Consider the following 26,164-nt stretch of genomic DNA (forward strand, 5'->3'; position numbering starts at 1 on the left):
CGGGCCGGGCGGACGGTGAAGCAGCCGACCTCCGACCGCACCTCGATCGGCTCGCTACGGCAGTTTCCACGCCGCAATTCTGCGCAATCCAATGCGCGCGTAGCTCATACCTACCGCGTGTAATGCCCGTAGGACATGCCCGCATCGGTGAGTTAATTGCGCGCTCATGTCGGGTGGACAGAATAGATTTCACCGTCGTCTGCGGATTACTATCGCTTATATGTCTTGGGTCTTCGCGGGTTGTTGGGGAAATTAACTGGTGCATATATCGGATAACCAATTGGAAATCATCACGGAAACAAAAATTACTACCGGCTGAGTTTACGCTACTTCGTGGAGATCTGGCGGTCTTTTGTCGTCGGCTTTACCTACTACAATTTTTGTAAATACAGCCTTTCTTCGTCATAAATTGTACCATCGATCTATAGTAAATCAGAGTACCTACCTATTTCTATTATGCGGTAGCGCGAACCGAAAACTCTGTAGGTATGTACGTACCTATAAGTAACTTGAACGGAAAGCTGCGCCTGCAGTCTCTCATTTTGCCAAAGCGGTATAAGTAATATGTAAATGAGACGGTAGTTTTTTTTCCGTGATAGCGCAGCATCATTAGGTATTGCACGTAACGATATTACAATCGATCCTGCAGGTTGAGCTTGATACTGTGAAGATCTTTCTAAATTACCTACACGTATTTCTTATTTTTATTTATTTATTTATTTATTTTTTTTTTTGTTGTTTCGCGTTGCCAGTGCCACAACTCTTGCAGCTGCATGAATCTTATCGTATACTCGGCGAGCATACCTATAGCCTGCAACGCTGCAACGGTGAGAAGATTCGCAATGCAACTGTTCCGACATTCACGTCTCTTATGCTAGCATTAAACTCTCCCGCTTGAATTGCAGTCACTCTATTCTAACATAGGCGTATTATCGTTATGATCCATACGCGTAGGCTGCAATGCCTATAAAAGTTACATACATAGGAAATTATGCAAATACACGGGACTGGATTATCATATGTGCAGATTAATACATGCGCGGGTCGTATGCCTATATCATACGTAGGACACGTATATTGATACCGAGCATCGAATGCGCGTCAGAAGCCGCCGCAGAATCCGTAATATCATAGACGGCAGGTGCAGACTGCAGTGGGTCATGTGAAATATTTGCACTTTGTCGTAATCCAGGTACCCCGTCACAAACATGTGTGTATGTATAACAGTGCACGTCTAGTGCCCGTATGCGTTCACCAATGCATATATATACCTACATATAAATAGATACCACGATGGCCTACGTACACCAATTCGCAATACAGAGTACCGTTTTGCAATGTGTAAAGAGAAAGGGAATTTGCTGGGCATGGGTAGGTAATGGTAGGGGGTTCGAGGTGCCGCTCGAACCATGGGATAGTGCCTACCTGCACACGGCTGACAAGGACTTCTTGCATTGCCGAATATATACCGCCGGTCCGCGAGCGTTTCTTGATTATAGTTATAATATACATATACCTGTAGCGATCAAATCGACGGCTTATTGTTAGCAAAACAACCCCATATAGGTATACCTTATAACGTGACTCAACGACATCGTGTATGCGCTTCGTTTCCTGCGGTACATATTTCATTTGAAAACCCACCCTATCTTAGAATTGGGTTCAACGATATACCTCCAGCGAACATTTCATTTACAAATTTTATTCAACCCGCGCCACTGTGGGTTGCACGATCGTTGTGGAGATGTTTGTACATACTACTACTTAACACGTAAGATTCTATCAAGACAATTAATATTCTTTCCCATAGCACTTGATTCCCGCCCATAATTATTACTAGGGGGCTTTACCACAGCGCGCTTAGCCCGAGTCGAAATTTAGCGTCTACTTTAAAACCCTTCCCTTCGCACTCCTATGTTACAAGGTTTAACGATAGTGCAGTAGCTCCTATTTTACCACAATACCAAATCCTACTTTGACGCAAAAAAATTTCGTAATTTACCGATTTAACAAGTTTATAGGCTCAAAAGTATGGTTTGTTTAGAACCTCGTTTAACCCTCCGGAAGTAGGATTAAACCTGCTTGTTTGTAACGCTCCGTTAACGCTCAAAATCCTACCCCGCTGATAAAGGTCCATCGATTGCGATTGATTATGATTAAAGTGAAAAAAATACGATTATACAGAACGTATGAAATTAAATTAAATTCTCAATAAATGTGAATTGTCTTATACATGCGTTTAATCGAATCTTCTGTATATCCAATCGGTTGAAAGGGCTTTTGCATTCGTAGCAACGTTAGTTAAATACAGTTGAAATGCGATACTTAATTTTAAAATGTTATTGAAACTTATCAAAATCACGTCGATATAGTCCTTGAATTATTCATTGTGAGTACGTACTTGAATGCATCTGTAATCGTATATCTATACAGGATGGGGCATTTAAAGTGCGAGACAGCAATAGTCCTCAAACTATAGACGATACTCAAAAAAGTTTCGGATTAGGTAAAGTTACCATTGTTCGAGAGGGCCGTAATACCGGACCATCTTGTTTCTTTTTCGGTGGAGGCGCTCAAGCTACGTCAAGACCTACGCCACTTTTTTAAATGAAACAATGTATTTTCTTTCTCTGCGACATTATTACTGACTTTGGGGGAAATTCAGTGATCTACAAGGCAAGGTCATTCTGGGCACGCGAAGTATGAAAATAGTCGAAAAATCGTATCGATTCAGAATAATTACTTTTCAAAGGATTTACTAACCTTGGTTTGTGTCTACCTACAGAAGATGCTCGAAGTGACGACCCGCGACTTGTAAACAATTCTTAATTCGCTGATGAAAAGACCGTATAACTTGAGCCAACATTTGTGGTATAATTTCAGCACATGCTCGGTGTAATTCTTTCTTTCATGTCGTCAGGCGTGGTAGGACTGTGAGAGTAGGTACCTAGAAAATGGAAATTGATCAAGTGCAGTCATTGGTCGGAGTTTGAATTACGAGTTAATGGAAAAAGTTTGAAAAGCATCTGATACGACGGCGATCAATATGCTTCGCATTGAGTATAAGGTATTCCATACAAGTCTGACATAGAAAACCTGAGTCACCTCTATTCGGACATCACATAAATTGTCAATAGAATTCATTGGCACAGAATGTTGTGTAAACAATTAGGCCTGTACACAAACAAACATGCAATTGCAGGTACCTACTTGACTTTCAAATATTGTTGACAAAACTGACTATTAAGAGAACAGTTGCATGGGTTAGTACCTATAGTTGGGTCGGTATTCGCTTCCTTCTCGAACACCATGCAATTAACATCGCAAGCGTTAAGGAACGTCGATTTATGTAAGTGTTAAATAATTTAATCTTCCATATTATTTTAAACAATAATATAAATCATTAAAAGTTGGCATTTATGTACATTATGAAATTTAAAAACGCTATAAAATAATTTGACGCAATAGAGACGAATCATTACCTAGCTGTGCAATATTCTTAGCGTGGCAGTTGTTGAACAAGTGTAAGTCATATAACAGTCTGTTGTTATTTATATTAAAGAAACCTGATGATGGCATGGTATGCGGGGCCTGCCGAAACGTCGTACAGAAAATAAAATTGATTGCTTAATGTGCATCGTTCCAACCCTGACCGTCATCCAACGAATATAAAATGTTCGTAATATCTACACGGTCACGAATTTCAACTCATCTATACGTAAAGAGGTATTTTTATTTTGATACCTCGAGCGTAACGTTTAAATATAAGGTATACGTATTATTTAGACCCTGTTCATAGAAAATAGAAGAAAAAAAATGTCAGCAAAAGTATCGGTTCGATACAATGATTTAAATACAAGTAGTTGTAATCACAGAGCCAGCTATGATAAATGTTTGCGCGATGCATGCATAGGCTATCAGTCTGTGCAGTTCCCTTGACGTTATTCTCATTGCGGAAATGAAGTGAAATTGCGTCGGTATTTCGCGTGATCCAATTGCGTTGCGGCCGGTTTCCGAATGATCCTCAAGTAGGTACACGGCATCAGATTTATAGGAAATAAAATTTCACAATACCTGTAAGTATGAAATGTAAGTTACATATTTATAGAGAAGCAATCGATGACCTTGTCACGAACAATGAAACAATCATCTTTGGAACTTTTTCACCCGTTAAGTTTCGCGCAAGAATCTCTGCCAGCCGTCGACGCTGTCAGCTATTTATACATAATGCTCTCACGGCTGATATAACGATTACGTGGAATACACATTTATAATTAAGACGTGTACGCAATGTAACTGTATGTTTCAGACTGATACTCCTAGAATTTAGAAAAATATATTGAATCACCTTGTTTCAGATAACGTTGACCGAATGTAACTGTGAAAATGTGTATTCAGCGTGAATGGATAACTTTTATCGTTTCCATATCCACGCGTATTAGACACATGCAGTGCCATGTATAGAATAGTTTCGACAAACCGTTCAAATCGAAGCCGGCTCTCTTCCATGGACTCTATACTATACCTATAAGTATATATTACACCTTGGACAGTTGGACCTCGGCGCATCTTTTCTCTTGCGAACGTGTGGTTTCGGACATGCTGCGCGACGAATGGAGAGGTGAACAGATGATTTGTAAGCCGATAATATTTCAGCGAGTGACCGGGTATTTTCTGCTTTACAGTATTTTATAAATTCTCCGCTTTGTATTTCACCGTTCATGACTTGATGCGCTTCGGGTTTCTAATTGATTCTTAAATTTGGTCAGCAGATTTGTATGTTTTCGTAGTAAAACTTCTTCCGGCACGTTGGGAGTAACTTTCCAATACCGTGACGAAACTGTGAGACGAAAGCATGAAAGGATGGCTGACCGGAAAATTCGATACAGAAGTAGATACATAAGCGACACATCCGGGTCGAGAGTAACTTTTTGCGACCGTTACAAAAACACTACACCGTGAGACGCTATTTTTTGTTGGACCGATTCCTTCTCGTTAATCGACACTGCGCTTCATGATGATAAGTAGCAGGGAAAACAACGAGAATGAAACTAGCAGCAATAATCAGCAGCCAAACGTACCAATGTTCATTCGAACAAAGTAGCGAATACCGACAATCAATATTTTTTTTAACGACTTTGAACTCCCAATAAATTTATACCTCGTCGTTGTTACGCGGTAGCGAAGGTAGATCATACCTAGGATGCACGGACATAGCTAGATAGGTAGGTATGTACATACATATACCTGTAGGAAAGTATCGCGGATACGCAGGTCCCGGGATCGTTCGGGGGGCGGAGCGGGCGATCAGATAGATACCTCTCGTCGATGGCCGACCGCCGGCGGTTGGCGCGGGGGCCGCGAAGGGGCGAGGGTGGGGCGCGGGGAAGGGGGGGGGGGGGGGGGGGTTGGCAGCCGCGGCCGCGGGGCAACCTCGGCGGCGGACGGGCAGTCGCCGCGGAACCGTTGCCTTGACGACACTTGACGACGCTCCCACGTATGTACGTGCGCGCCGGAGTTAATACACAGTTCGAGCTCCTATCGTATACCGCTCGACGATCAGCCGCGACGAGAGAGGGGGAGAGAGCCCTTGGTGGTCGCGTGTCGTTTCTGCGCGTGCCTAAGCTCCCGCGACGGGAGGCGGGTTTGGCGGTAGCGTGCCGAATGGTGAACAATACTTGCATTAGGTTCCGCAACCGCACGCAACACAATACGCCCTCCTACACGTTATAGCGCACTCGTGGTCGAGCGGTGCTGCCCAAGACCCGGCGACTATTGTACGAATATTGTTACGTCGACCGATTGTCCGAGAATCGCGTAATCCGTAAGCTACGGTTGATCTCGTTTGGTCGGACCGGTCGAGTAGCAGGGCATCGTCCGTATAGTTCCGTATTACTTGGCGGAAAAAGGAGTTTCAACGGAATGTCACGCCGTTGTTGTAGCGCGCAACTGTTGTCCACGATTTCGCGAAACGACTAACGTATGTGCACACGCTGTGAACGCCGAAGTGGAAGTCGCGGGCGCGGTGTTAGAAGCCGCGACTGTGCATAGGACGGGGATGAAATAAGGGTATGATACGCGCGTGATCTGCGCTGTCCCATCCGAAAACTCTCGTGTGGCCAAATACCGGTAAACCGAGGGTGCAGCGCCTTGGCCACGCGTTCTCTCGCCCTATAGAAGTGTCAACAAGTTCGAGAAGTGAATGGGTGTGTGGCCGGTGGATTGATCCGCTCGGTCCGCTCGAGATGCCGTCGATCAGACTTTAATTAAGTCCAGCCGGGTATACGTACCTGTTACCTTGTACGCACTTCCTAGCCCAGCTGCTGCACACCCCTGCAGCGGACATACGAAACCAATACAGGTATCATAGATACCGCCGGTGGCGTACCTGCGGCCGATTGACTACACGTCGCCGCTTGACCGTGCAAGCGAATAAAAATTTCCTCTGGTCTTGTCGATCCGCACCGTTGATACACAGTATAACGCGTGTCGACGCGCACGCTGATTCATGCGTGCGGGACGTGACGCGAGTAACGAGCCGTGCGGACAGGACCGATTGCCCGCCAACCCGTGACTCGACGGCGCGATATCACTCGGTTTATTAGGGGACGCCGACGATGGTTGTCGAGTGTTGGGACGGTACAAGTGTAATAAACGTGCACGTTCGCGGAGACTGAAAACGTGTCGCGGTGGTAAAACCTAATGAACCCGACGTAAGAACGTACGGGTATATTAGTTGGAAACGATCTTTGTTGCCCGGTGTGAATTCGTCGCGATCGCTTAGTTTTCAGCGCAACCGATATCCAAACAAACGTACACGCTGTATCCGGGTCAAGGGTTTCCATCCCCGCGGGCAGAATATACGCGCATATTTCCTCTGGAATCCGCCGGGTGATTCGTCGCGGTGGGCCCATAGCCTCGCGGTATACCTATGATATTGTAATCGCTGAGCGTAGCGCGGCCGCATGCGGGACGACTAGGTAGGCGAGAGCGAACCGACACTCGGAGGGCACCGTTTCCGTGGGTAATCGTGAAAATCTGGCATCAACTACCGCGGGGAGGTGACAAGAATAACAGACCTATAGGATATCGGCGATTAGACGCTCGGTCCGCTTGAAAATATACCGCTGTTTGGTGAGGATTGGATGGTTCGACGGGGGGCCTGGGATCATCCAGAGCCGGAACAGCAGCGGTTCTACGACTCGCCACCGCCCCCCCGGATGGACGCGAGCGTCGTCTGCTGTATTACGCCTGCCGCCGTCGCCGTAGCAGCCCCCTCCGCCCAAGGGCCGGGGTCCCAGCATATAACGCATCCAGCCGTGGGCATACATCCCTCCGGAGGTCTGCAGACGGCGATAATAGAAGGACCGTCGCTTTACCAGCACGCTGACCAGATCGTGCCCGACCGGGGACATCCCGACGACGGTCTGGCGATGGTGCAGGCCGGGGCGACGGATGGATCGTGGTCCCAGATCACGACCCCTGCACCGGTCGCCAGCCTCACCGCCACAGCCACCACCTACATCGATTACTCCTGGCTACAGATGCAGGTATTTTTGAGGATTCTTCGCCACCTTTGTACGCATTGTAACATTTTTCGCACAACCAACCTATCACGGGCCGTTATACATACACCGTTCGCTCCACCCGCGCTACAGTTATTAATTATACCTTGCGCATATTCATATTACAGGCTGCATCGGTATACGCTGCCGCATCTTCGTTATACTTGTGGCGACGACATAACCAATCTACTTATCTTATTATACCTGCAGTAACAGCTGACGACGGTAGTAAACGTGGTTATTCTTCGCTATATGTACGCCTTACACCGTACACTATACAACAGTATCTGTAGTATGTGTACGTTAATGCAGAATATTGTTGTACCTGCTCACGTATGCGGGCATCAGTATCTACAACACGGCGGTCGCCAAGTTTCGGGAAACGTGCAGTGCTTTAGGTATACCTCATATTTAACCTGATCCAAACCGCGGCGTTGTATCACTTTCTAACACTCGCGGGACATTTGCCGCATCTACCTATAATACGGTATATACACGTACAAAAGGTATATACATGTATAAAAGGTTCAACGAACAGAGTGTCTTCCACTGCGAAGCTTGGATGAGAAATTTTATCGTGTATAAAAAATATTTTCCGAGCAAAACAAGAAAACGTAGCTGGTTCAGATTTACCAAAACGTTTATCGACTCGGTGCGATGATTTACCTGGGATATAACGTCAACAATTCGACCCGGCACTGGGAAGGTACTTCCGGCGATACTGACCGAAGCTGCCGCAACAGGCTTTCGAATGAATAATTTTGGTTGAATTCGTTGCAACTATGAAATCGGCATTATTTCGTATGGAAAAGATTTCGTTTTGACTAGGAATGAACTGCAATTCGGTTTCTGCGAATGAATTTCTTCACGTTACCGACCATCAACAGCCGCGATCGTATGGATTCCGCGATTTCACGGCGTCAGGTCTGCAAACCAATATCATTTTCCAAAGATTGCAAAATGGTTCGTCAATTACTGTGAATTTTCAACAGTTAATTATCGTCGCAGTTATGTAATTTTTGCTACATAAACTAAACGCGACATTCCAACTTGCCCTAGATTTTAACCGATAAATGTATTCTTTCGACAATATCGGGGCAAAAATGACAAACAGTAAAAACCTTCTTCGATTGCGAGTGTACGCGTATACGTTTACCCCGTCACGGTCCTATAACATCTACTGGCTCGATCGCGAAACGGCTATTGCGTTATATAATGTACGCTTGCAACATTCCTGACTAACAAATATGTATGGCTCGGAGAATTTCGAAAAATTGATGTATAAACACAGAACGCATCACAGGATTCCGGTGTCAGTATAAACGTACCATAATCTCAAACTGATCGTAACTGATTGTGAGAACCTATTGCCTAAGTACATTCGGTGTTTTCGGCATTTCTCGTCATTTTATAGTAGGTACGTCTTTGAGCCCACATATCGTGCAAAGACAATGGCAACAAATGTCATTTCAGAAAGTTTGAAATAATTTTATTACTCTTATAGGGGGAGGTGAATTGTAAAATACGATCCGCTCACTTCACGATCGCGACGACCTTTCCATAAGAGCATTGGGCTTTGTATTCGGTTTTGACCAACCTAGTGTAAAAAGGTTCACCTTTTCACTGTGTTCAGAACCTACTCTCTAAATATGAATCAGTTACAAGTATACCACTGGAAAAAATCAGTGTACATACTGTGCAAATCCGTGAAATACCGGTGAAGAGACAACGAATTGTCAATGTTTGTGCACTGATTTTTTCCAGTGGTAGGTATACTTATATAACTGGGAATCAGTGATTTGTCACGGGTTTAAATTTAGAGAGTATGCATCACTGACGCCAAAATGCCGCAGACGGCGCAGTTCTACATGCAATGTCGAGCAAAAATATCCGAAAACCTGCTTGTCTGACATGGGCGAATAACTCCGGAAAGTGCATTACGTACGGGACATTCCACGTGCAATCAATCTAGCCAAATCGCTGACCCTTTCAAAGCCGGTGCAAACTTTTTGAAATGTTTTCGCGAGTTGATTAGATCAGGCATGTCCGACCTCTTGTGAAACGTTATTCATATGCGATTAGACGTCGGCAGTTTGTAAGTGACGTGCGAGTACCGACAACGTCCGAGTTTCAGCTAATTGTAAGAGATTGCACCCCCCTAAGTAGGTATAACACGAGAAAATTGTTGATCGTGTAAAATAGAGTTGGTCACCAAAAGTTTCCGTTTTGAGTGAGATTGGAGAGAAAAAATAAAAAAAAATAAAAAAAGAATGCTCATCCAAAATGAGACACGCTAATGTGTGTCCGACTATAAACGACAGTGAGATAGGTCTAAGAAACGAACGTAGGTGTGTGTGTACGTGTAATGTGCAGATGAATTTTGAATTTTCCACGCGTACGCTGACACGCGTATAGACGTAGGTAGTTAGGCAAGTATGTATATTCGGAGGTGTAACATACCTGTAATATACAGTCAGGCAAGCGCGTGGACGCGAACGCGCGTGTGCCGGTCGCCGGCGTATCAAAGGATATTTGCCCTGTAAACAGCGTGGTTCATGCCAGTTATTATATACCGCGTTGCGGTGCAAGGAAAAGCGGTATAATTATCGGGCTTGAGGGACACCGCGGGGACCGGAACACAACCCAGGTAATACAGTTAATGGGGTTCGTTGTAAACATTGCGATGTTGTGCTTCTACCATCGCATAATTCATACACGCGCGTGTATCGGCACACACGGGGGGTAGATGTGAAATATGTATACCGGTAGTGCACGGTTGTCGTCAGTTCAAATTTTGGCGATATATTCACTGAGGATTTTCAACGGTCAAATGCGGAAAAGGAAACAAAACGTGAAACTATGTCAAGTTACACGTTCGTGATGCTGGATATAATTCTCTATGCGGTGCAGGTGTATTATACGGGCACATTGCAGACCAAAGAAGACAGTTTTCGAGATTCTTGAGGATTTTGTTCGGTCAAGCCCACTGATTAATACACGCTAGAATCATATATTGTACCTTCATATACGGGGTCTTCGACATTCCATTTCTACCCGACCGTGACCCTAAGTATTTTCAAATTTATTCTATTCTTAACGCGTTGTATAGGGCTTCTTCGCATACAATGCTATTTTCCAAGTTGTTAATACTCAAAACAACAAGTCTTCTACTAATCGCTCGATTATAGCGAAATCACCGTTTATAACTGCATTAATCAGCACTGTTCGTGCAATTTGCACTATGCTTTTTTTTTTCAATGAGAAAAGCTTTGAATCTAAAGCCAAGGTGGGAGTTTATTTAGTTTGGAATGTGCGAGCAAATCTGTGAATTCGTATTTCAAAGTATCGATCGGACAAGTTTAGAAAAGGCAATAAAGGTCAACGAAATAAGAAAAATCTCAACCGTGGAAATTTTATGGTTCGTGTTCAAATCCCGATGAAGGATCGCCTGCACGTCAATTTCATTTTTCCGTTTGCTGCTTTATTGGAGCTTGTCATTTTAAATTTATTTGCCAGATCTTCCAAACTTATGAACGCACGCCTATCTTCGCTCTCGGCTCGTTATTTTTGTTTTCTCCCAAAGACTACCTATGTGAATCTCATCCGACTTGATTGTGACTAATGGTGATTCTACTAACCGCGCGTTAACATGTATCAGAAAAGTAACGGACTGGCAAACTTGAGATTTTGCAAATCACCTGTATTTTCTTGTAGCCCCTTGCAACATGTAACGAAGGGTGAATAAAATTACTAATTAATCCTCCGCGTGAACACTGGGTCTTTTAGGGAATAGTCGTTTTCCGAATATCAACTTTTCTGAATAACACTTAAAAATTCTTCAGCCTGTCAAATTTTGGATGAAGCTGCTATTCGAACCAAATGTTGCGCATAGATTGGCGTATTTCTAAGACAGTACGACTAACTGTGTGGTAATGATTAGTAAACCTGATTGTTTTTTGTTATTACGGAACGAACTGTGCAACGCTTGATTTTCACATTATTGAACAGTTCGAAACCCATGCTGTATAGGTAACGATTTAATCTAGAAGCGACCTTTCCAAATATGAAATAACATAAAAGAGAATAATGACAGAAAGTAGCGTTTATACGTGAAAAGAGGGGAAGAAAGAAAAAAACGAGTTCATCGTTCGGTTACGCTGGTGGCACACGTAGTAGGGATATTCTTTTCTCATTACAATCATGTTCACATGCTCACTAGCCTTTACATCGGGTACTGGACGGAAATCTACGATTACTATGTCCGGGTTGAAATGGTCCGCGAGAGGGTGCGGGAGAACACCGGACGAAGCATTGATACGGTTGACCTGTCTTATAAGCTGACCCCAGGATTTCCCAGAGTCTTCTGAAACGGAGTTACTGATTATACGTCCTACACATATTTCTTTGTCCAATAATTGTGCCTTGATACGGCTGTACTGTTCAATATCGGCTTCGTTCTAATTCGCAGTTTAGCTTGTACAATGGAAATATGAGCTGATTGTGCGTAGTAAAGTCCGATCCAAGGGCATACCTGTATACCTATGGATGTACGTGTACGAACAATTATCCGAATCCCTGGAACACTTTTGTGCCTCATCCCCGCCAATTTGATTCCAATCCTGGTACGATCAAGGCAGTACCTATACATGTATGTACGATTTGTCGGAAGAAGCATTATCGACGTTCTAGCCTGCAACTGTATGGATATTAAAGCAATACGCCCCATAACCATATCCGTATGCGTATTCTAATAATTATTAAAGCAGTTCTGTAGGAACCAAAATTTCACAGTACTGCGTTGCTAACATTTCGAAACAAGCAGTTGATCTTTTCCTGTATAATCCAGTACATTATTTATTATTGTTTATTTTATATTTTATTTTTCAAATCAAAAGTGCCGCAGCATTCTACATGAATATCACTGACAACGGACACGTTGTACGCTCACCCTGATAATACCTGTACAACGTTGCCACAAGTGTAGGTACATATACGTCCTATAAACTGTTATATTATACCACTCGTAGCGTATCGGTGGCACGGCTTTAGCTATGCTTTGTTGTCAAATAGACCACGGTGAGAGTATCATCGTACGAATATATAGTATAATATATTACGTACGAGGTGTGTTCAAAAAATGACGGGAATTTTGTAATTTTGTCTGTTGTATCAGTCTTTTTCTTTGTCTTTTTTTTTTTTTTTGTTTCACTCTTCTTCGCACGATTTTTTCGTTGTCGCCTTGGTAAACTTGTCTGAAAAGTTGCTGTACTGTGTTAGCCATATTGTATATTCAGTCTATTGTCAGCTGTCAAAAAGGTTACATTTATATTGGTAGGATCGGCAATTGTGAAAACGGATCAGAGAATTTGTAATAAATTTTTCTACAAGAATTTCGTTGCTTGTTCGTGATTTTTTGGCCAAAAACAACACTGCAATGATGCCTTAGCCTCTATATTTGCCAGACATGGCTCTGTATGACTTTTTTCTGTTCCCAAAAATGAAGAGAACCTTAAACGGCCGTCGTTTTGGAAGCATAGATGAGATTAAAAACGCATCGCTGAGAGAGCTAAAAACCTATCCAAAATAAGAACGAGTTCCAGCAGTGTTTCGGGGATTGAAAAAAGCGCTGGCATAAATGTATAACATCTAATGGGAATTATTTTTAAGGGGGTAATATTGTTATAGACGAATGAATAAAATTATTTCGAACAGACAAAATTTCCCATTACTTTTTTAACACACCTCGGATATAGTGTAATATATAACGGGGAAAATTGGACGTGCAGTTCTTGATACAATCGGCAAATTGTCCCACTTTTAATTAAACCATAGCGAACTATATTATATACGTATGTACGTGTCCACAGTATCGATACGGTATGCTAGCGGCTGTGGCAGCCACACGATACCGCTGGATCAATCCTATGATATTCATCCGACTATAGGGGTGTGCTTAACAATAAGTTTCTTTTCATGTCGGAGTCGTCCGTGAAACTCGCTGCTCACAATCAGCGTCAGCAAATAGACAGCCAAAGTTACATTTCATGTTGATACTGCCATTTCGGAAGAGCAAATCTGAGTGAAGCTGACCCGGACTCTGTCGGTCGTACGTACTTAAAGACAACCTTTTAAAAGTGGCGATATAGACAGACCTGACATTTACCTTCGGTTGCCTATCTTCTGGCGCTGAGAGACGAGTCGTTCACAAAAGTTCGGACATAATGCTGCAGGCTTTATACCTATATCGTGTGTCGTAAGCTCTGTGCGCGGTCGTGTGGCCCGTATCAGCTTGAAGCTGCAACTCCATGACCAAAGCACACCAATGCAGGTATGAACCCACCGTGAGTCACTTGGAAGCAGGTTCCGTGGGTGTAGAGCGCGGCCTCGGTACGCTGGAAGGATCGGAGGACTGTAATCGAGGCGACGGTAACGTATTATATCTGCAGAATAGCTCGTGTACTGCAGTGGTATTTGTGCGTGGAATAAAAAAAAAAAAAAACTCCTCGACCAGCAAGTTTTAGTGTTGATATTATAAATGCACTAGGATGCGTCCGCGCGCCAGTGCCAATATCCGAGCCCTAATCGACGAACCAATCAGCGAACGAATACAAACGCCTTACAGGATGTTGAGATTTCGATATTCCGAGATTCCAGAGACCCGCCACTTTTTCACAACGACTTTGGCAGTGTCTGCGTCCGGAAAGACTTAAAGGTCAGCACGGAGATATCACCACGGATGAGAGATCGCACGAAGGTACAATGTGTGCAGGTGTATCGTGCTGGCGATCTTCTTTTATTTCTTGAAAATCTCGTTTTCATGTTCTCCGCCGAAGGTTATAGGTATGTACCTACGACCGCACCGAGTTTTATACACGCATAGGCGCGACAACGAAAACAAAAATTATCGCTACAGGAGACGGAATTACACAAACAAAGTATCGACGCGGTGATAAATTCTTTATACGTATAACGCGATTATCAGCCGCCGCCTAACTTGCGATCGAGAATTATTTGTGGAAAAGTTTGCATACATGCGGACGACGGTACGCATGCTCAATTGCTGCGCTCCTATTTCAATCTGATCGCAGTCATATACCTGTGTGGTTCACATAATCGGTCTTTGCAGGCATATCACTGAAGCACTGAAGCTCGTTTGCGACGTCACGACGCCCCCTCTCCGCCACTCGGATGGTCGGGCCGAATACATGAAACCAATGTTACGGACAATTTAATCTTTAAATTAGTCACAAAACGCTCGACCTATCTGCCCATCAACCGCTTCCTCTTCCTCGAGGATAAATAGACGGACAACCATTAAATGCCGAGAGTGGAAAAGAGTTATTGTAGCCCGCTACGCAGGGAGCTTATTGTTGGCAATATTATCCATCCAAGCGCACGCTTTGTCGACTGTATGTATAGCACTGCCGAGTATAATGCAGCTACGACGAAATTAATGCGCGACAGAGAGGGAATAACAAGACAATATGTAGTTTTTTAAAAACCTGATCCGTATCGATCTGTGTGTATCGCAGTTATCGTATGGAATATGGATAACGCGATATGCCATTCAATGTGTTTGCCGACATCACATCACAAGAAAAATGTCAATATTCGGTTTATATCGCGGAAGTAATCGGCCATGTCTCATTGTTGACGCGATTCTTCCACCACAAAACTGCGAGGGGAAAAATTTTTTGCAACTACTATAATTGTCCACAGCGCCATGAGGAGCATTGATCGAAATTATAGCGCAACATCCAGTGCTTTCTAGGGCGATTTACAGAATACATTCGGGGCATCGATCAACTCTTGTAGGTATAGCTTACCGCTGCACAGTTCATTTAAAATATGTAAATACAGGAGTAATCCCGTTGGTATATGATTCGTATATGTATATGTGTATACTAGGGTGTTGCAGAATTAAATAATTTGCGATCTTTCATCACGGCACCCTCTAAAAAGTTTGCATAGTTTAAATGTAAGATTGCGGCAAAAAGATGAGCGTTCTACGTTATGTGGAAGATCGCGCTCAGTTGATTTTTCACTTTTATAGGTATTTTTTTTTTTTTTTTAATGAATTTGCAAAGTATCCTGAATAAGATTTTTTTTACATTATTGCTCACATCAATCATAATATCAATTTACGCAACAAAGAAGACCCACACTTGTAATATTAAATCTCCAGTTGATGTTTGAGATGTGTATCTAACGACTTTTTCATTATTAGTTCAATCTCATGAAATAGTTATAATTCAATATGAACTTTTAATTTAAGAGTATAAGATTCCCGGTTGATATATCGTTGCGTTATGGATCGTGATCTTTGGGTTGATTATAAATGTCAGAGAAGGAATAATAATTGAAGTGCCACAACGTGTTTCTTCGCAGATTGAAAAAGAAACGTGAAAACAGTGAAAAATCGAATGAGCCCAATCTTTCACGTCAGTTAGAGCGCTCGTCTTTTGACAAAATCTTTTTCTCAACATAAACAAACAAACTTTTAACGGGGTCCCACAATGAAAAATGATGAATTATTTTTTTTTTTCCGAAATACCCTCGTGTATACATTCATACCTGAACGTATTGTACATAAGCCGAGGGTGTACCGTATCATTCTGGACTTGAACAATTATTTGCCGGTATCGTCACGGTGACCGTACGGTAGTGGAGATGAAGAAGGCGTCGCGACGTCGTCGCGGCCGAGGGGAGGAGAACGAGGAACGAGAACCCTGGTAGGCTAGCGGAGAAGGACGCATACTACCTACATGTACGGTGTAAACGTAAGGCAGGAAACGAATATGACGCGGGTCGCCGAGCGTGAAACGTTAGTGGCAAACGAAAGTGCGCACCCACGAGAGCTAAAACGGATAAGCCGTCCATAGGCGACTGGCTGCAATTACCCGTGCGGGTCGAGTGGCCCGAAACGTGGACGCCATTACGCGATATAATCACTTTAATAACGTAATCATCCGCGTGCACAATGACCACTTATACACAGGTATACCATTCTTCAATCCATGCGTATCCATCCCAATTATTATATCTGTACACAATACGTCATACGCGTTGCCGCCGTAATAAAATTTTATACATGCGATGCATACATGTAATACCTATGATACAGCTGGTTACCTATGTATACGCACAAGTCGCACATAGGTATATATCATGTGACGGGACTAGCTCACGCACCGCCGAGAAAACAATTCGTAGATTGGAAAAAAAAAAAATTAATTTTACACAAACCGGACAATGTGTGTGATACATCTTGTAAAGTTGACGACACAATTGCAGCGCGTTGGCGTATATGACATGTTTTATAAGCCAAAGTAGTTCAATAAAAATAAATGTACCAAGAATTAAATAGCAAAACTTTTCAAAGGGTAATTGGTTACTAGCTTTTAGGCTTTACCCTCGCTCGCTAAACGCTCGGGGTCGGATGCCTACTTACTATAGCTGGTTTTTGTGCTCGTGCGCTCGCTGCGCTCGCTTACTCGTTGTCAGTGTTTTACCAGATGATACAAGATTTACCATATACCTCACACCCACGCTGCTTGAGGATCGTTTAATGGGTAATAAATTTCAATCAATACATTATCACAACATATGTGCAAACACACAATTCAAGATGTGCTGATGCGCTCACTACAATCGTTATCTCAGTTTTTTTTTCACTTCCACTTCAACGTACGATCATTAACTCAGTTGAGTAAGCTGCTATAACGTTGGGATGCCTAGTACAGCTGATTTTTTTGCTCGTTCGGATGAAGCCTTACTGTCATTTGTTTAGCGTACATTCGTAGAATGTTAAAACATAACTACTACCTGATAATTCTGCTCGTATATATCGTGATAAACATATACAATAATTTACACAGTGATTCTCTACGTCCAGTTAATAACGTTGTTAGTGGATATTGAACGTACAACAACAATTTCAACAAAACGTAACTACGGAGCGCTAGTCCTGGAGGTCGAAATCCATAAGGTAAAGGACCTGGACAGCCAAAACTGCAGAGCGTGAGTCCTGGAGGTCGAGTTTCATTAGGTAGCTGAGACGGAGCGCAGAAACTACGGAGCGCTTGTCCTGGAAGTCAAGTTTCACCAGGTAGCGGACCTGGAACGCAGGATTCAGGAGGTAAAAAACCTGGTACTCGAAATCTGTGGAGCGCGATTCTCATACGTCCTCTCTACTGCGCGGTTGTTTCCAGACTGAGGAATACGGCTAGCTGATTTTCGTCGTCGACGATTACTATGGATCGATGACGTCAGGAGTTAAAAATTTTTTGTGTGACGTCACTTTCTGAACATCCGAACATCCAAGGTTTCGAACTTTAATACTATGTATGATGATGTATGATGTATAGCGTATCATGATTGACTACGTAAGGGATAACTTTCGTATAAAATTCCATGACACCGTAGTATTCCCGCAACGCTCGTTGTGAGAGAAGTGAAACAGACGTCTTTCCTTGGCATAATCCCCGAATGGCAAGAACCTTCCTGTGTCGTAGGTGATCGGCATTGTTTCTGGAATGAGCGTCAGTTAGAGAACGGAGTCCCTGTATAAGAACGTATTTACCCCAAGTTTTCTGCCAACTTGGAAATTCTGCATCCTGCAACAGGCCAACCTGCACGGGCGCATACCGCGCACCTGATTGCGAGCTGCCCGTGGCACTCCAACTGCATTGCAGCATATATCCTCTCGAAGCGTGATCGTGAGACTCACGCAGGTCGCGTGTGCCTGCAGTGATGGGCCTGCTAGAATAGGTATGCGGAGTGTCCGGGTTCATAGAAAACTCATCACGGTATATATAAATGTAATATCATTTCATTTAAGAGCACAAAGTAATGGCGAAATGTCCGAAGGTATTACACACATGTCAGACTACATAGAAATTTCGTTCATTTTACGCTGTGCCCCCCTCAAAATATCTCACCTCTTATCTCAATCATCATTCCGCATTTCTGCTATAGGTATACTCATTTTTCGAATAACACGCCATTATAGTATGATGCTGCTGGTGTTCGACTTTTATCGTCTTTCTAGCACTATAATGAAAAATGAAAAAGAAACACACTGAGCGCTTTTCGACTAATGAGTTGACATTTTACTCGAACAGGAAATTACTTTTTGCGCCTGTACATAGATACATATATACAAGTGTGTGTGTTCTCAGTATGGATGCGCGGTGTCTAGATATATACCATGCATATACCTGTTACGTACAACAATGTATCGCATCAAGGACGAAGGGGCGTATATTAGGTATACATCATACCTATTACGTACCTACATACGTGGTCATCCATCGAACTTGTTTAATTATTATTTCTCCTAATAATTTTTTATCCTTATGACGACTATGCAGAAGCTATGTGAATACTCCACGGATTGCACATGCAATATAGCTGATTAGTGATCTTCCAACTTCCAGCCAGCTTTTCAGAGTAAAAACTCCGATTTCGTTGTGCAATTTAGTTATTTTATAGTGTACACCGGTTGTAAGATATAAAAATCCTCCAATTTTTAAGCTTCTGGGCCCTACCGCTGCCGTGAAACACGCGGATCAATTCTATTACGTTTTCTCATCGAACCTTCAATTGTCTTCGAGATTTCATCAATTTCTGCTCCCGGGAGAAAAATTTCACGTGATGTGCTTACTGTGTAAAAACGCTGATCTTGCCAAATTTCAAAGCCAATTTAACCCTACACTGGTACTTCGAGGTAACTGGTTACCTCCGCGCTTTCATCGTCAAGAATGCTTTTTTCGACTTTTCAAGCATTTTGACGGCTTTAGTTCTACTTACCACCGCTTCACAGCAATCAAAACTAAAAAAAAAAAACACATCGATCTATTCCTCAATGTCTATGGAACAGATTGGTGAGTCGATAAAGTTTCTACAACAGTTAAAAAACAAATGAGTGAGATACCCCAGCTCACCATTAGTGGGTGCCCCGAGGATGTGTACCAGTGTAGGCTTAAGACACTGCCTGAGGAAATGGCAAAAAACATTTTGGAAAAAATACTTGGTTAAATTTTTTGCGTCAAAAAGTAGACATTTGGGAGAATATCCTGAAATTCTTAGAATGGGACAAGAATAGAATCCTTATGATTTTGATACCAATGTTCGGAAGATCTCGACTTTTCTTTATATGTACGGGAAACGATTGAAAAAAAATCATGATTGCAATCCTTTCCTGCACTGAGAGAAAAAAGTTGTCGAATCAACTAGACGTGCGGTCACAGACGATGAAGTAAATATTTTCCATGCAACACCTGCATGGAAAGTCCATTTTTATGCACGATTTACAAGCACCGAAAGTAGTCTTTTATACACATGTGCGGGAAAAACTTTCGCGCACTGCTAGGGGTGTGAGAAAAAAACCTTCGCACATTGCTAGCGGTGCATATATATATTTCCGCATATATATATTAGGGTGGTCCTTATTTGGGGTGTTGACGAATTCCGATAAGTGCGCCCCCTAGACACGTTTGAAATAAATTAAAAAAAATGTGTGCGAAAACGGAGCGCTGTAGTCCAATTAGAAGACGTGCCCGTAAGCTCGTTTTGTTTTTCATTTGAATAACATGGGATTTTCAGACTACTTCAGTCATTATGTTTTTGAGTTGTCCCCATGAACGCAAAAAATTCTTTTTTCACATAAATCTGTTGTTCATGGATCTCGGAATATCGTAAAATCTTTCCCGATATATATATATATTAGGGTGGTCCTTATTTGGGGTGTTGACGAATTCCGATAAGTGCGCCCCCTAGACACGTTTGAAATAAATTAAAAAAAATGTATATATATAAATATATATATATATATACGTGTGTGTGTGTGTGTTCCGATGCATCATGTGTATATGTATAGCATAATGGAATACCTATATTTAGTCCAGCCCTACGTAGATACACGTCCATGACTCGTGTATACCTTGTATTTTAATTATTCGTATAGGGGTTGCGGTACACCCGTGGGATCAGTACCATAGATATTATACGTACATACGAGCGCATTAACATTGCCGGCCAGCTTCGTTGTCGAATTGTAAAGCGTTGGTACATCTGCTGTAATAACTGTGAAGCGAAGCCGCGCCATCCATATAAATGAGAGACGATTTAATGGTTTCCTTCGTATATGGACGGAAGGTGGTCCGTTTTTAAATTTTGCTCCACGATCCGAGTACGCACGTTGATGAGAATACGCGTGTATATACGCATGTACGTGTGCCATATTGTCAACGATCGGTACACCTACGTGAGAAGCAAGCCAACCGACGTTATATACGTGTGTGTCTGTGTGTGTGTGTGCGTATTTATATGTATATATGTATGTATATATAATGTATTTATAACGTCGTGGCATCGTATACATATACAATACACACACACACACACACACATTTTTTATACTTATACCTATGCAGCTATAATACCTATTTACATACCCATACGTGAGCCGATCAGATCCGAATTATTCAGCGTAAAGGTTCACAACGTACACATGCGGAAATTGATTCTGCGACAGCTAGTTTTTCTCCTTAGTCGATTACGTTGGCAATAGAGAAAAATTAGTTGTCGCTGAATCAATTTCCGCTTGTTTACGTGTAGATTTTAGTACTTGTGTACATGTATGGTGTGGGTATGGTTTCGCAAAATGCAGAGGGCTGGTTGTGGGTGATTTTTAATCACGAGTGGTTGCAGCCGGTCGCTCCTACCGGGCGCATGCGATTGTTCACCGTATTTCGTATACGGATTTTGATTTACTCTGAGATCAATTGCTGACAGGCCGGTTGGGTGATTAAAAATCAGTTTATATCTCTTACCCTTACCTACCTGTGATTATTCCAGTTCGCAGTGTAACAAGCAGTTAAGCATTATCGGAAACGAAATATGTTTTGTTATGCACGAAAGAGATATATAATTTTTATTTTCTTCACGGATTCTAAAAGAGGAAATGTTAAAGCTTATGGGGAAAAAATATGGCGATATAAGTTTTAATCGTTATCAAAATATTTTCTACGTGAAGCAAAAAGATTTGTCGTTTTAAAGAACAAATTTGATACAGTAATACGAGAAAAGCTATCGCGTTCGCAGAATAATAAGATTTGCCCAGTAAAATCATTTTCCAATGATTGCAAATAATTTTACAAATATTGTAATTGAAAAATGCTCGATTCTACATGCAATTTCCGGTGTGTCGATTTACTGCAACATCAAACAACCCCAAAGAAATGTGCCATTGATGACGGTAGGCTCATTTAGTAAATAACTTGGCGTTGAAGTTAACTGCACGCAGAGTAAAAATTGATTTGAATTAAATATATTTTATTTACTGTCAAATAAGTATTTGTTTCCTCGTTGTACGAACCTATAGTACGGTGCATATTTATATTGAAATCTCAATATAAGTTTCAATTAGCAAATTTATTCATTTTGAATGAAGAATGTAATTTGAATTGAATAAATAGCTGTAATAAATCCTGGCATTTATTCAAATCCAGCAAGCAATCTATTTGTCTCTGACGAGCAGTTTCTTGTTTCCAATGTGTAAAGTAACTTATTTGTTGTAAATACCATAACTTATTCAAGAATTATGATTTAATAATTACTTCATTTAAATCGAATAAATAAACATTCATTTCAGTAGAATAAACGTTGAGTCAAAATTTGAACGTGATAATTTCTGCTGTAACTTCACGACCACGTTTTTACTGTACAAATTATACCTATAAACAAATTTTTCTTGGTGCAGTTAAGAATATCAATTACCGGACTTATTCAACAGTACACCATACAATACCGTGTTACTGATCACATTACCGGAGCTAACAAGCGTCCTTTTGTACGCATTTTCATAAATCTGCCATCTTTCTTCTTTTCTCAGATCACTGTACAATCTTTTTGAAAAATCGTATAAATGCGTTTTATACCTGGTCCCGAATCGCCTGTCAACAGCTTGCAATATACGGAGGCCATTGACATTCTGGCTATAGGTAGGTACTTGCGAGTAAAAAAGTTATTAAAAAGAATAAGCGCATGCGCATCTATTTACAAAATATTTCAGATTCAAAATGAACATAAAAGTTTACTAATTGCAAATTTTCACAAGGAAACATTCATCGAAAGAAAGAATAAATGAACTTCATAAACTAAACGCGTCTATTTTTAAGAAATAGACCAATGCGTTTAAACGGAGTGAAATAGTTCTTTGAATGGAAAGAGCATTTATTTCGAAAGAACAAAAATTACTTTCTTTCGAATAAATATCCCTCAAATATGAAAATTCATTGAATTGTGATAAATCTTTTCTCCGCATGTGTATGAATTATTACATTTGCATCTGTCGGAGGACGCTCAATTATTTTGATAATAAACGGGTGCTCAGGTCTTCTGCAAATAAATGAAGTAGGAAACGAATAGAGGCCGGCGCGAAAGAGATGAAACTGAAGTTGGGATGCAAACCTTGATGTCGGGTATTTACTTTCCAGCATGTCAAACCGGATGACAGAAGGGTTGTAGATTGCATGAGTGCAAGCCGGTCACGCGTCAACCATTAGCGTGTGACTTGGTATGTACGAACTGAAAGTTAGGAATGAGTTTGGGCGTGCGTGCGCGCTAGTGTGAGAGTTGTACGACATCACGTTATCGGGAAAGAAGTAGGTATTATTTTACGAAGCTTAGAAAATCTGTATAGAGATTTCGTACGTTGGCACAAGTATATCTTATTCAATCGTGTTTTCTTGTATACCCCACACCAATATACGACTGATTTTGATATTTCCAATAAAACATTGTCTCCGTACGGACAAATTTGGCAACAAAAATAGTTTAAGTGTAAGTGCACGGATCATGGAGTTTGCTTCTAATGTACGGGTTGTATACGTTTAGCAAACAAATGAAGCATTTCCAGGTGTAAGAAATAATTATGGGCGCGTGAATGTACAGGCACCGGGTTCGTATTTGGAATTGTTCAGTATAACCGTGGCCTCGGGCAAGTTTGAGAGGTTTACAATCTTATTAATAGTGGCCATATATATACATATATACACATACAGTGGTCCGCGACGGGCGGGCAGGCTTATAGGATAGGTCCGCAGAGGTCGCGCGGCGCGTGCTCAAGGTTCGCCCCCGGGCTGCGCGCGGTCTAACGGGACTCCGGGACCGAGTAATTTCCGAGATAGAATTGGTGAAGGAGAGAGAGGAGAGGGAGGACGACACAGGGAGAGTGTAAGGACGACAGAGATGGACAGATGGATAGGTGAGCGTGAAAGGGATAGAACGAGAGGAACGAGAGCGACGAGGAAGAGAAGAGAAGCAGGCGGCGGTGGTGTTGGTGACGCGAGAGGGTGGGGGGAAAAGGCACGCGGCAACTTCTGACAAGCTAGCCCTCGAGTTGAAACATCTTTCGCGATCAAGCGGGCGAAATCTGGGAATCTCCGGTGACTCGGATGTGCAAGACTAATCCAACTATCATCGTCATGGTTTCGCCGAGTCCCTATATCAGCAACTCTGACCCAACGGTAAAAATGATAACGCGCCCGCGAAGCTTGATACCCGATATTCCCGCCCGATACACTGGCTCGCGGGTTTTATGAATTTGTTGCGAGGTTTTTTTGCAGACATTGTTAGTAGGTATAGCGTTGATCTGAGGCCGGCCAAATGTCGGCGCAAGGATAGTTAGTATGGAGTAAAATCGAAACCGAAACAATGCTGGTCCAACGTTAGTCCGGTGGTAATGCAGCCTCGAAACGTGGCTAACTGTACATATGTATTGCCGGTATCGCCCAACCGTTGTTTTGCCACAATTCTGCCAACGATACAGCGATGGGCCAGCATAAAATGTCGACGGTGCGGTAGTCGAGCGTTGGCGCAACTATACCTACGCTTGTAACGCTCGGCCGTCATGTCAGTAGGCGGCGGAGCCAGCGGGCCAACGATGGCCCAATTGTACAGCGATTATAGGCACCGCACGCCTGGGCGTTGTGAGTTGGTCTCCACCGTTAATGCGAATGGTTCGATACACTGAGAATCCGCGCGCTATAATGCAATTGTACTTGGTGAATCTCACCTCTCGCTCCGCCGCTCTTCAATTCCGTCCATCCCATTCTCACTACACCTCCGCCGCGCGAACACGTCTACGATCGTTGTCAATGGTATGCATGCATTAACGGTGCACAAATATAAGTCACGCAGATGTTTAAACTAATGGAGGTTCAACAGGCCCGCAGTGACTCTGAAGCGGGTAATTTTTTGGCACGTTGTTGGTTACGTTGGCACCCATTTGAATTTTGGATTGTTGGGGTATGTTTTGTTCACGAATATGCGGTCTGTTTCGCGGTCGGGCAACGGTGCCGCTGTGGGCTGTTTCTCCATTGCGAACGTAACGAACTGGGTCCAGCAGATGAACCATCTCAAAATCACTGCGGGCATGTATACCGTCCAAAGGTTGTTTCGGAATGGTGCTATCGAACCTTGAGAAGCTTGAGGGGTTCCGAGGACAATGAATTTTCGATACGCAGCGCCGCCCCCATTTCCGTGACGCAGGCCTCCAAAGGGGTTGCGAACTGTCGCATGCTGTAAGGCAACTTACATGACATCAGACCACGTGTTATTCGGTCGGTGACGTCTTATACTCGCAAATATAGTGAATTACAATTTCGAGCAGCTCGCCGATATTTATTCGATATAATAAAGGGTATAATATAATTCGAGGATACAAGCTGCGCGTCATTGCTTGCAGAACAATCAAACAAACGAAATTGTGGTGTGAGTAGATGTGCGCGCACGGCAGAATTCGAAGAGAATGTACTGGATCGCGTGGCCGCGGCGCCCATACCTGCCGGTATCTGTTAGCGACAGACTTCTGACGGCCTGTACGGACGAAGAGGGGTCTCTCGCGACCATGGATTGCTTATCAAAAATTCTGTCTCGACATCCCTTAGTGTCGTTCACAGTTTGGTAACGCTGTTTTCAAAGACCCTGCGGTATGTGCAATTGTTCCGTACGTGTGACTGTACACGTGCACGGAAGTAGCGAGTAGGCTTGCGTGGCGATATCCTCTGCGAGTCGGCCTCTGCACCCACTGAAATCATAAACTTATAAGACAGACTGATTGTGAGCGCTCTTACAAGCCGTTTGAAGCCAGCATTTAAAGGCCAGAAATGTGCCGGGAGTACTCCTCTTTCTGTACGACGATATTTGTCGCGGGGATCGAGGCGGTAGAGGAGAATGATGAGAAATCATGCGCCTATATGCGCCCGTGGATGGTTTCACTTCCACTGCTTCCTTGACTCCCACCGTAACGCCGATTGGCAAGAGAGAGGATTTACTCCCGGTATATCTTTTGCCTGTGAATGTTAGCTTCGGTGCCTCTTATGGGTGCGCTCAGTCTATATCTATCCTTTAAGTCTATGACTGTAATATACATATACACTAAACGGAACGTGCAAAAGCCCATCCTGAGCGTGCCGCTTTGGCGTGGCCTTGAGTTATCCCCACTCTCAATCTACAGTCACCTACAAATATAAATCCTTGTCTCAAATTCATGGAATGAAAAGCACGCTAGATCGAAGTACGGCTTAGTAAGC

At 42.8% G+C, this 26,164-nt stretch overlaps 1 protein-coding gene across 2 annotated transcripts in view; it reads left to right on the forward strand.

Moving 5' to 3' along the window:
- The first annotated feature begins 5,464 nt into the window (after nucleotides 1-5,464).
- Nucleotides 5,465-26,164, forward strand: part of LOC124297429 (probable serine/threonine-protein kinase DDB_G0267686) — a 73,199-nt gene continuing 52,499 nt past the window's right edge. For both annotated transcript variants that reach the window (XM_046748440.1, XM_046748441.1), the window contains exon 1: nucleotides 5,465-7,550. In XM_046748440.1, the coding sequence (XP_046604396.1) occupies nucleotides 7,146-7,550 (405 nt within the window). In that variant the 5' untranslated portion in view covers nucleotides 5,465-7,145. The remainder of the gene's footprint in view (nucleotides 7,551-26,164) is intronic.

The sequence above is a fragment of the Neodiprion virginianus genome, chromosome 2 (assembly GCF_021901495.1).
Source record: "Neodiprion virginianus isolate iyNeoVirg1 chromosome 2, iyNeoVirg1.1, whole genome shotgun sequence".
Classification (NCBI taxonomy): Eukaryota; Metazoa; Arthropoda; class Insecta; order Hymenoptera; family Diprionidae; genus Neodiprion; species Neodiprion virginianus.